Raw genomic sequence first — 12,367 nt, forward strand, 5'->3', positions numbered from 1 at the left:
ATGCCACATGTTGGAGCAGACCATTGATGAATAATTCAGTGCTTTTGAGAGAGGAGTCTTGAGTGGGAGAGGACAGAGTCTAGCTAGATTCCTCACCTTGTAGAGCCTTTTTACCGTTACAACTTGAAAAGAAAAGACAGAACAATACAAACCCCTTTTCAGACCTGGTTTCTAACAATTATCCATCTACTAGTCAGAGGAAGAAGGGTAGAGTTTGTCCTCTTAACAAGCTGAAGTGTTCCTGTCCTCTCTATGCTAAGAATTTACAAGTGTGTAAGTGTTACACACAATTATCCTGCTCAGAAACCTTTTGCTTCTCCCTAAGTAGGTTTTCTCTGTTGATAAAGTGGATTTAAACTTTGCAGAAGATTAAAACGTTGTCATTAAAGTTCTCTTAACCATGATATAAGGCAGTTAGTGTTAATATGACAAACATTGTCAGTAACATGCAGTTGAATACAGTAAAAAATACATTATGTGTACATTATGTACTGTAGTACTAAGCAAACAGCAATGTAAGACAGCACTGTGCATGAACAGTACAAACACTAATACATGCCAGCAGGAGAACAAATGCGGCAGATAGCAAGTTTACCTGGAAGACACAAGCCGTTCAGCAATGACAGCCAAATAAAAGGTTCACTTTGTAACTCCAGGACTCAGACAGATTCATGACAAGCATACAGCTGCCACACAATAACTTGTGTCATTTGACAAGAGACGCACAACATCTTCAACCATGGCAGGATGTACTAATGGCCTTTCCAGAGCAGAGATCGGAGCCCGCTGGCTGCACCGAGGTCAATAAGCCATGAAGAAGGGCCACGGCAGGGTCACACAGGACAGAGCTACTTGTCCGAAACAGAACAGTTCCTCAATGAGATAAAAAAAACCAAACAGCCACAGTCAGCGAGCAAGCTTTTAGTCACGGTGTAGCATTCAGCTGCTCGGGGTTTCCACCAAAGCCCAGATGAAGTTTCCAGGACTTTGACGAGGCTAAACAGAAACACTTCCACAGCCTAAAAATGGTCTGTGAATGATTTTCACTGCAGTTTGCAGCTTGACGCACAAAGAAAACAGTCAACCATCATCTAGTGCAATAAATATGTGATTTCTAAACTATATGTGGGCATATTACTATGAGCTGATTAATTCATATTCTGACATTTGCTGAAATCCCCATTGAATCATCATGTATAAAACACACCTCCATACATCGCAACATTTCCTGATTTTCCATAAATTCCATACCCAGGGAGGGATTGAGGCAGACAAAGCAGAAAGCTGCAGAAACACAGTAGTGTGATGAAGTATGGAATACTCCACTAGAATTGGAGGAGTATTTTCAGGAAAGGAGACACATTCCTCCAATGAAAACAGGCCCTTTCCCTTTGCACAACAATCCCACAGCGCAGCACTCGAATGCCTGTTTCTTTCCATCTTACTTCACACAGCTGGGCATTTATATCCGTCGACTCCCCGAGCCGATGAGACATACTGGTCAGAATTGTTGGACAATAGTGTGTCTTCAGTGCGTGCCGGTACTTTGTCAGAAGCTAATCATAGCAGACTGAACGAGAACCCACACACATAGCTCTGGTGGCTTTGAAATGCCATCAAATCGGAAACATGACTAAGACCCCACAGGCTTCCCTGGAATTTGGGGTGAAACAATACATGAGTAACATCGCCATGGCCCCCACTCACTTTCAACCTGCTATGTCAACAGGGCAGGCCAGCTGGAATGCAGGAGCCACTGCAACACATGGAGATCAATCCCGTGGCTCTGAACACTGCAGTCAGTGCCTTAAAATATGACCTCGCTGTTATGTCTTGCATTTCAAGCTGATAAGCACCAAGCAAGGTGAGACATGAGGTATGAAAGGAAATAAGATTTATATAGGCGGAAAAATGCTGCTCTCCTGAGGAAAATTAAGAAAAACTGCCACACTGCAAGAAAATTGCCCAATGAAGGCATTTGTGGCAAGTCAGATTAAAAAAAACTACAATTACCATAATTAGGCATAATCAAAGCATTGGCAAAGCAGCCAATGAAAACAGATGTGAAACACATGAAGTGTCTCACAGTTATCTTGTTTTAGTCTTTTATCCTCTTAGGAACAGACACCTTGGGAATAATTGCATTATCCACCATGTGTAAGGAACATTAGTGAAGTTTGTATTCATTTTCTTTAACAAACATCTTAATATTATGTGGGATTAAGTCACTGGAAAGTTAACATGTACTGTGGTCTAAAGCCTTCATTTTTTTGTTAGTTCATGTAGGTACATTTCTAAAATTTTGACACATCGGCTGAACGCAATACACCTCAGCACATTTAACTTTTCTACATTTTCAGCAATTTTATGTTGTTATTTCTAATACAAATATTTAGCTGATACAGTTGAAAGTTTCTTATGGCAGATGATGATCATTTGGTGGAATATTAACAATCAAGACAGATATATTATATTGAGGAGAAACAATTATCAGAGCCTAATATTATCTTTGGTCACTTTGAAAGCAGTTTAAAACCACACAGACAATGCTACACTGTGCAATGAAACAGTCATATGAATCACAATATTCACCCAGACTGCAGTGAAATTAAAGCACATTATATTAGCAAGTATTTAAAACGTCACACCTGACAATAAACATGCAAGTTAAAAGCAGTTTAAATGATTCAACTTCGATAAAATAATCCTAAAGCCCACTTCAAACATGTACATATTTTCAGTCCTTGTTACAGATGACTTAAATTGTTGGTTTGCTGTCAAACCAGACATCTGTAATCTGAAAACACATGCCTGGTTACATGACTGCACACGCCGGGAAACATCAGATCATGGAGATTTCCTCCCTAAAACAAGCGTACGTACACACAGCTCCAGGACATCTTCACACATCAGTCCAACAGTGTGTGTATCACATCGTCATAATCACAAAACGAGCATCATGCGCTACCTCAGTCCTCTGTGGTGGTACAGGAAGTCTTGCCCACACAAGAGGCTGCATTATCTGACTCATGCTCTCGTTAGTGTGACTGGAAGGAGAACTATGCTGTGTGTTGCCATCTGACAGCTGAAGTGTCTTACTGATGAAGTTTCTTCTGTTATGAAATGCAGACACCCTTTGATCCAGCGCTCAAACCTGCAGGAGGGAGCAGGAGTGGTAGCGCTTTGTCCTCTATTGTTATGCTGCCCTGCCCCCTCCCGGGACTGACCTTAAATCCCCAGGTAAATGCAAAGGCAAGAGGTTACAGGCCTCCGAGACAGATGAATGGGAGGTCAGGTCCTGTTGTGGTAAAAGAACACAGCACTAGTGCTCTCCTGGCTTCATACAACAGTCCACAAATGAGCTGAGGGCTTGTAAAACTGTCAGGCCAGACATTCATTGATATCTCTTGTTTACGCTGTGGGCTTACCTCTTGTTACATAACAGATCCTATGGCTTATCACCTATCAGTGTTCGTTACTGTCAGTCAATACTGATTATTTACCACTGCACCCTTGACTACCTGGCTGAATGTCAAGTTCTGCTTTGTCGGCGGCAACACACACATAAAAACACAAAAACACTTTCTTACCACTCTATTTGTCTTCCAAAGTTTATTTCTATTGAATTCCACCTTTATCTGTAACTTAAACAAATGAACTAGGTAAAAAGCCTGAGATATGAAGTGACATTTGACAAAGGCAATCAGCTGATCCCAAACAAACACAACAATGTCATTGCTCACTTGCCACCAGGTTACCCTGCAATCATACGCTCATATTCATACAAGTGTGTCATGTCTGATTCCCTTCATGTTAAGACTACCAGCTGATACTCCTACCATCCCTGGAGGTATAACAAAGAAGGATTCATTTAAACAGAATACCTAACAGATGGCTCTTCAGCCAAAGCTAAAAAAAAAACAGGGCTGATATCCAACCAAAAGACCAACAGTCTGAACTGTCACTTCTATCCAAACACCTCTCCTACCTCCAGCGATCTTCTTGAGAAGCTGCTGCCTGGCAATGATCCTGCCCAGCCTGTACCCAGAGCGTCTGCAGTGATGGTCCATTCTCAGGTAGATATCCTGAGTCTCTGGGGTCATACTCCCAAGACACTCGCTGCCTGCGGACTCCGGGAGTTCCCGAAACATAACTGAAACGCTGTACCCCGAATAAGCCCCTGACCACAGGCCGATACACACTCTCAGAAAACAGAAAACCACTGCAGAAAACTTCACATACAGGCGCAAAAAGCCTTAAGTGAGCAGAGAGGGACAGCAGAGCAGAGCCAAGGGGGAGGAGTGCCAACACTTCAGTCTATCTCTGCAAGTCATGTGACCACAGGGAGGCCAATGGCAAGGGAGCAGTGGGAGTACTGCCCACCTTGTTGAGCTGAATCCAATGTCTGTGTGAACGCTTGTCAACTTCCCCCTGCTCTGGAGGGAAATATAAATACCATTGGAATGCCTATGAACTGACTAAGGAGAGCAGGAGTGGAAGAAAGAGGGGTGTGGGAGGGCTTACAAAAATAGTGGTTTTGGACCCGCCCTGCACTAGAACAACTCTTCTGCTGTTGCTGGTCACACAGGTGCCAAGTTTACTGGGCGAGAGTGAGTCTGTGCCATTTTAGAGAAAACTACAGAGGAGAGAGAAGGAGAAGTTGTTTTCTTGGTTGGAGAATGCTAATTTCTGCTCCCCCACCCCCATCACATAACCCCTAGTTCCAGCCACAGGAAGGCCTCTCAGCAGGTCTCCTCAAAGTGTCAGCTCCTCAGGGGAAAAAGACATTTTAGCTTGAATACATATGAGTGACCTAGATCCCCTTTACCCAACACAAAGAAAGAAGAAAGATCAGGATCCAGAATGTCGTCTGTTCAGTTCTGATGGCTGTTCAGGGACGGGAACTGAAGCCTCTTCTGACACTGTGTCCCAGGTCCCTACTACAGTTATTATACCAGAAGGCAATGTGCTTTTCCATTTTATATAAACAAGAAGAGATGTCAATCAAGCTGTGACTTAGAATACAGTTGTAAAGAACAAAAAAAATAATAATAATAAAATAAAAAGGATTAAAAAATGAATTCATTAACATTATGTATTTATATATTTATATGAGTTGAAGACATTGTAAAATGCATGTGAAGAGGAAAACATTTAACATTTAAAAACTATTTCAAAGATCCAACTGAAACCATGACCTTTCAGGTGCCATTTCACCATTATCCACAATTTATTTTCATTTTATGCAGCTCTGAGCAGCTCCTCCATTTATTTGTGCATTGCATTGTGGGACAAAACTGTCCATTGACAGCAACTCTTAATTAAATTTGTCCCTTTTTTGGGGGGATAAAGGCACATACTTAAAACCTGCTTAGAATTATTGTATTTGGGAGAGAGCCTATGTCTTTACATTTACTGGTAAAAACAAAAATGAGTCCCCCGTGAATGAAACAACTGGCAACATGCGGAATGGTTGCAAAAGCAATTTAGATAATTTGGGACAAAACTAAAACTATTGCTCCTCAGATTTAAAAGTTGTATCGGCCAGTTTACAACATGGAACAACAATCTCCTCACACCTGAAATAAAGTCCACATCCACACAAGCCGACCCACCCAGCACCAGTCAGGGCCCCTGCCACTCTCCTTGTGACCATCCTGGCTTCTGCATACAGACTTGCCTGTGTAGTATAAGCATGGCGCCATACATGTGAATAGAGCACAAATGGGCAAGCAACCAAGTCAAACACAGCCCTGTCTGTTTCACTCTCTGGCTGGCAAAATCCACCCTAGCTTAAGCTCACAAAGACCACAATTCAGCAACACACTTCAGAGCCTGCTGCACATTTTCATAAACTTCTCTTGGGTTTAATGAGCCTTTCCGCACCCTCAGGTGGAGCTACTTAAATATGTGACTGTTGCTTTTTTAAGGTACTAGGTGGTGGTGTGACACTATTCACATGATTTCATTGGCCAGTGACTCATTTCTTTACACACACAAACACCTGTGTTCATTCATACTGCGGAAGGATCACTTCAGGTGTCAGATGCTAAAAAATGAGTGGCAGCATGTTGGCAACAGCGTGATCTCCCTGAACCCATTTCTGTATTTTCTTCTTCCCTCCCTGTCTAGACGAAGAAACTTGCAGTGCATGAGTTCATCATACGTATCGCATTACGGAATCAATCAGCCACTGCTTTGCAACGTCATAATGAATGAGATTAATGGTGTTTTCGTCTCTGTCTGCACTCAAATACCTCCACGGGCATTGTGAAAGAGCTACCAGATCTCCAGCGTTCTCTTTGGCTGTCCCTGTGTTTAACTTTGTGCTGCATGCCATGAAGAAATGGCTGTGGCGTGTCCCTGGTGGGAGTGTTGTGTGTCAGGCACAGTGACTCTAGCCCTTATCAAACTTGTTCCAACACGCCTCCGTCTGGGTTTCAGAGCTCAGCTTCTATACAGCATGGCAACAGGAATCCAGACTCGCATTACACACGCAAACACATATTGAGGCTCTGTAAGATGCCGGCCAGCTTGACAGAGTGGATTTTATTGTTCATCACAATAAAGGCAGTAAATGTTATTGTGTGATGACAAATTAAGCCACATTGAACTGCAACTGTAATTTTTTTTTTCATGCATGTCCATGTTCATTCATTCTCTCCATCACTCAGCCTCAGCCAGGTGTTATTACAAGAGGGAAACTTATATTCTGAATCATGGAGTTGAAGCTTGGGCCCCACAGATGATGAGTAAGGAGGCAGTTGAGTGGGTTTAGACACTCTTCTGATGTGGTTTGATTCAGCGTCACACACATGTAATCTGCACTGGGCAGTTCTGGCTCTGGTGTGGCTACGTTTCCTGTGGTTAAGGCTTAAGAAAAAATAGCACCGCTGTGACTTTAGATTTCCACCTCATGAGCCACCAAATGTCTGAATTCTGAGCTCAGGTCTGAGAGTAAATCACACTTTAATGCTGAAAGACCAGTTGAGCTGCTCTGGAGGTAACCTGAAGCATATATGAAGCCACTTATAATGGCCTAGTGGATGAGGTGGTAGGTGATCTACTTTCTACCCACTGCATCTGTGGCTCAACACAGTGAGGATCACTCTATGCATAATTATTTAGACCTTAATCTCATATTTAGTAGCAAGCACTCTTCGAAGTTGCTGGGTTTTCCCCAAAACATAGGCGATATTCAGGCTTACCACCTGCAAATGATTACGTAATATGAGTAAAAATATACATTTTAAAGGAAATAAATAGGATATTAACTTAGGGGAAATTTTGATATTTCTGATCCACAGCCTAAATTTCAGTATAAGATTAAATAATGTTTATCAGATAGTGTCACAATATCCTGTATTTTCATAAATCTGTGGGAGTTGAGTAATTGACTCAACTCAAAGTCAAACCCTTACAGAGTAAAGGGATTTCATGCATATCTCCTCTAATTAAAAAAAGGCTTTTTGATATATATTTATCTACATGGAATATGACAGCTCACATTTATCAGTATTTAGCTCCTGCTTTCCAATTAACACCTAGATGAGACCCATCATAGGCAGCATGGTGGCGCAGTGGTTAGCACTGTCACACAGAAGGAAAAGCTGGTTAAAGCGGGTTGGGGGTTCGATCCCCGGCTGCCCCCGTCATGTGTCAAGTGTCCTTGAGCAAGACACTGAACCATAAGTTGCTCCCGATGCAGACCAGCACCATTGGTGTGTGAATGTGTGAGTGAATGGCTGAATGAGATTTAATTGTAAAGCGCTTTGGGAACTGTGAAGGTTGAAAAGTGCTTTATAAGTGAGATCATTTACCATTTCTTTATAAATATTTGCTTATTGCAGAGTAACCTTCAACACAGCAGCAGGGCACAGATACAGTATAATGGCCCCACACTTCTTATCTGATGGACTGATGCACAAGTCTATCAGGTCAGAGTCAGCTGCCATCCATCAGTATTTGGCTGTAAATAGGCCACCATCTGTGGTTTGACACACATTAATTTCCTTATTGACTGGCCAGATCATCTCTGATGAGCTAGAAATTAGCTGTCAGGGGTCTAAAACACCTGCCCTAAATTTTGTTCCTCCCTCTGATTTCCCTTTAAATTGGAAATGAAAGATGAGTGTATGCCCCAAATACCAGCCTTGTATACAACCTGATGTGATTTTTCCCCCCGGGGATCAATAAAATGTTTCTGATTCTGATTCTGATGATTCTGATATTCATAATCAACATAATCTACAAAGAGGCACAATAAAACTGCAAATATAGTACACCTAGCAAAAAATAACACTAGCGAACTTCCTTGCAGGGATAAAAGCATAACAATATTCACATAACTTTCAATCCATCTGTCAAGCCAGTCAGCTGCGTCCCCTTGTCCCCTTGTTCAACGTATACATAAGCAGCACTAGGACTGCAGAGACTGCCAGATGCATGGCACACATCACTGAGATATGCACTGTATATGGAAAAGAATGCAAAATTAATGTGTCAAATATCCAGACAATGCAGGACTCAGCTGCTGCATCAGTAACGTGCCTCGGCAGGCTGCACAGCTGAGCCCAGCATATATCAAACTTCATGTGCAGAATACAAGGACCTCATGTGAAAATTGAACAGCAGCTTTGAATCCTGTGAAACAAAGGGAACAAACCTGGTCTGGTCTCTATTTATTTGACGTTCTACACTCAAACTCCTCCTGATGAAGACAGAGCTGCTGCTGTGGTCAATTCACTGCACTTAGTGGTAGACTTGGGTTACTGCAGATATGATCGATTCCCACTCTTCAGGCACATCACTCTCAAGACTTCTGACTTTCATAACAATAACTCAGTGTGACTGGACAGTGCTTGGCAGCACAACATGTCATGCCCTCGCCAGAGACAGGTGCTTTTTAAGAGGTTAAAACAAATATGAATAGACCATTTCATTGGAGTCACATTGCTAGGAAACTGCTTGGGTCCAAGTTTGTTGGCAGGCAGGTAGAGCAATAAGGAGATAAACGTGTAATCCATATATAATATTTATATTTGAAACTATTAAATGGTCTATAATATCTCTGCAATATTGTCACACTATATACTACAGAAACAGTAAACCAATGGAAAGTTAAAAGCCATAAAGTACTAAATAAAATAATGAATTAAATTAGAGTTAAACTATGTAGATAGATAGATAGATAGATAGATAGATAGATAGAGATAAAAACATTTGTTTAAATGCATTTTAATGTTTAATGTGCTCTATGAGTATGTGGATACCTTTACACCACAAATCAAAAGGGAAAATGATCAAATATTATCCGCTCTCACACATCTGTCATGTACTTTCTGTTTCAAAGTGCAAAATTTACCCATCAGCGCCGCTCAGCGGCATTACCAGGCAGGCCCGTGGGTTATACATTGATTACAATGTTCAGACGGTGTTAAAATTGGTGGGATTATAGTTCACTAGGACTACTCAACAGCGCACAACTTCAATCCTGTTTAATTTGAAGTGTAACATTTACATTTTTAAATGCACTGGACCACACACATTAAATATCTATCCATTTTAGGATAATTGTGTTTTTGCACTGCACCTAACTACCGTCTATCATATCAGAAACATAATTATATATATAATATTTAAAAACAAACAAACAACCTGTTGCACCATTCATGAATGGTGTCATTCAGATTACTGCAATCCAAAAATTAAAACGAAGACAGGTTGATAAGTTTTTGCTGTAGCGGTTCACCCTCCACTACACTCCCTCAGCCGGCGAGGGTCTGCTTGGAGCGGCTACTGACCTGCCAGCCTCCGCTCTCTGACATTCTTCCAGAGTAAATCCCAGGCTTTGGACGTGGAGCTCCGCAGCTGCTCGCTGAATGACCGCCGGAGCTTCAGTTTCGCTGAGTTTCTTCTAGATGTCATCGCAGATCCTCCACTCGGACATAATAACAAAATCCTCTTCGTCCCACACAAACCCCGTTATGTTCAAGTCTCCGACAGAAAATCACCGTTCCTTTTCCCAGTTATGAACTTTTCCTCTACTGCAGCAGCAAACCTGACTTTGGAGCCCGGTCTTCAAACACTGTTGTCAACATTTTGAGGGAAAAAATAAAAATATTCCTCTCGGTCAGAAACGCAAATCAATAAAACGAGTGAAAATAAGAAAGTGATGGTAAAGCACCAAGACAGACTTTCACACTTCACACCAGATGTGTGTGTACGCGCGTCCGCGTGTGTGTGTGAAGGGACATTCACGCACCGAGAGCGCGACAAAGATGTGATACCTTCCAGTGCCGCGGGAAATCTGGGGATTGCCAGCTGAGCACATATGATCCACCCAACAAAATGGTAAGTATGACTGGAGAGAAGGAACAGAGAGCTCGGCGGACTGATGGTAACTACAGATGGTGAAACTGAGCCATTATATAATTATTATTATGCTATTTTGCATGACATGTAAATATGATGTATTAGTGATATGTATGAAGGCTATTGAATTTCAGCTTTTGTTTAATAAATATATAAATGTGACACATTTTATGACCCAGAAAAACATACATTTTTGTAATGTTCCATGAAAGTTCTAACTTGGCAATATTTCACATAACCTTTAGGAACATCACTAAGAGGCCTCTATATAATGTTCTGTCATGGTTATGTGAGTTCCTATGGTTCCTGCATCATGATTTATCCCAAAGAACACTAAGAGAACATTCCTTGCAGGTTTTCATAACCATGCAATGTTCTGGTAAGTTTAAAAAACATTTTTGGGCCCATATCATTTGTCTCACGGGATGTTTGTAGATATGCTATGTTAAAACAACTCTGTGTGAACGTTTTTTTTTAACACTATGTTTATTGGCTTTTGTTCATTTTGAAAAAAACAGAGCACTTTTAAACAATTACAAAAACCCTCCCTCCATCAATAAAAATGGGAAAAATATAAAGAACATTTGAGAACAAATGTATCTAAATTAAAATACATAAAGTAAAAAGAATATTTAAATGTACATCTCAGAAGTGCAATACTGTTGATGAAGGTTACTTTGAAACCACATGTCTGTGAAATTAAAAAAGCATTTCCAGAATGTTCTTCCAACTAAAAATTGTTTGTTATGTATAACCTGTGACCTTCAGAAAGCAGCTGCAAATAGCTGAAAGAACAACAACAACAAAATACTGTACGTAACAATGCTGTGATGTAGGATACATCAATGTCTGGGTGCTATGTTCAATGTCAATGTCCCCTTTAATCTGCTACACAAGTACAACGTAGCCCAACCCCAAGGCACATGATCAAAAGAACAACCACCAGACAGAGTTTCCAATCCAAGTCCATTTAGTCCCCTTTTTTTCGACCAACAGCACTTCCAACAATTCCAACATAAGGCTTTGAAGTAGGAAATGGAACTCTACATAGAGCACCTGAAGGCATCACAAGCTGCAAACCACTCAACACCCCACCACCACCACTACAAACACACATCACAGCTCTCAAATGACACAATTCAAAACTGAGCAACCACTTTCTCCAGTCTCTCACTTCAATATCATCCCCAAAACAATAACATGTAAAAGAAAAAAATCTTAAATCACTACAACATTACATATTCAGTTACAGGGAATCCTGTGTCGGTGGTGACCAATAATACCTTTACAATGATATCACTTGATATAACACATGAATTATTTTCTTTAAACTGTGATAGTATTGTAAAAGCTTCACTTGGGATTATTTTCACCTGCGGGTACTCAGTATTCAGTGGAAGCCTCTAAAACATTTGATTGACAAAGACCTATTAATTAACTATTATTAGGATATTGACCTAAATTTCCCATCAGGACGACGTCGCCTGTTGTTTTAAAGCTTAGTGAGAGTTCAGCGAGTTCTCCCCAGGTAGGTTAAAGTAGGTCAACTCTCTTCATCAGAAAGATGGGTTCAGTTTCAGCACCATTTACCTTTGTTGTCACAATATCTTGCACTGCAGATACTGAAGAGAAAAGAGAACCTCAGCTCATGTCCGAAGAATAAACATGATAAGTTCTTCTACAAGGCTGCTGCTGCCTGCTAGACAGGAATAATAGGAATTTCCTCCTATTATTGTGTGCCCATTGAGGCAGTGCATGACCTAAGAACGGTGATATCATATCAGCTGTATTAATTCCTTCTTCACCAGCTGGGATTACTGTTATAACAGCTTTAATACCATTATAAACACACAGCCTTAACACAGAGTGACTGGCTGAAGATTGACAGTTTCTTAAATGAGCAAATCTCGGCTGACCTCAGTTTGCCCTCTCCGTATGAAGCTGAGCTAACATTACTTCATTTCAATAAGGAGATAGACCCCATTTGCCACTG

The 12,367-nt window shown here is 41.1% G+C and overlaps 1 protein-coding gene across 3 annotated transcripts in view; it reads right to left on the minus strand.

Moving 5' to 3' along the window:
* Positions 1–12,367, minus strand: part of stard13b (StAR related lipid transfer domain containing 13b) — a 60,601-nt gene that overhangs the window by 20,790 nt on the left and 27,444 nt on the right. The window contains exon 1 of one of the 3 annotated variants that reach the window (XM_070905185.1): positions 9,804–9,927. The exons of 1 other annotated variant lie outside the window; for it this stretch is intronic. In XM_070905185.1, the coding sequence (XP_070761286.1) occupies positions 9,804–9,927 (124 nt within the window). Of the gene's footprint in view, positions 1–3,988; positions 4,152–9,803; positions 9,928–12,367 lie in introns of those variants that run through there. One more of the 3 variants, XM_070905184.1, reaches the window with a different exon arrangement.

The sequence above is a fragment of the Enoplosus armatus genome, chromosome 5, assembly GCF_043641665.1.
Source record: "Enoplosus armatus isolate fEnoArm2 chromosome 5, fEnoArm2.hap1, whole genome shotgun sequence".
In the NCBI taxonomy this organism is placed as follows: Eukaryota; Metazoa; Chordata; class Actinopteri; order Centrarchiformes; family Enoplosidae; genus Enoplosus; species Enoplosus armatus.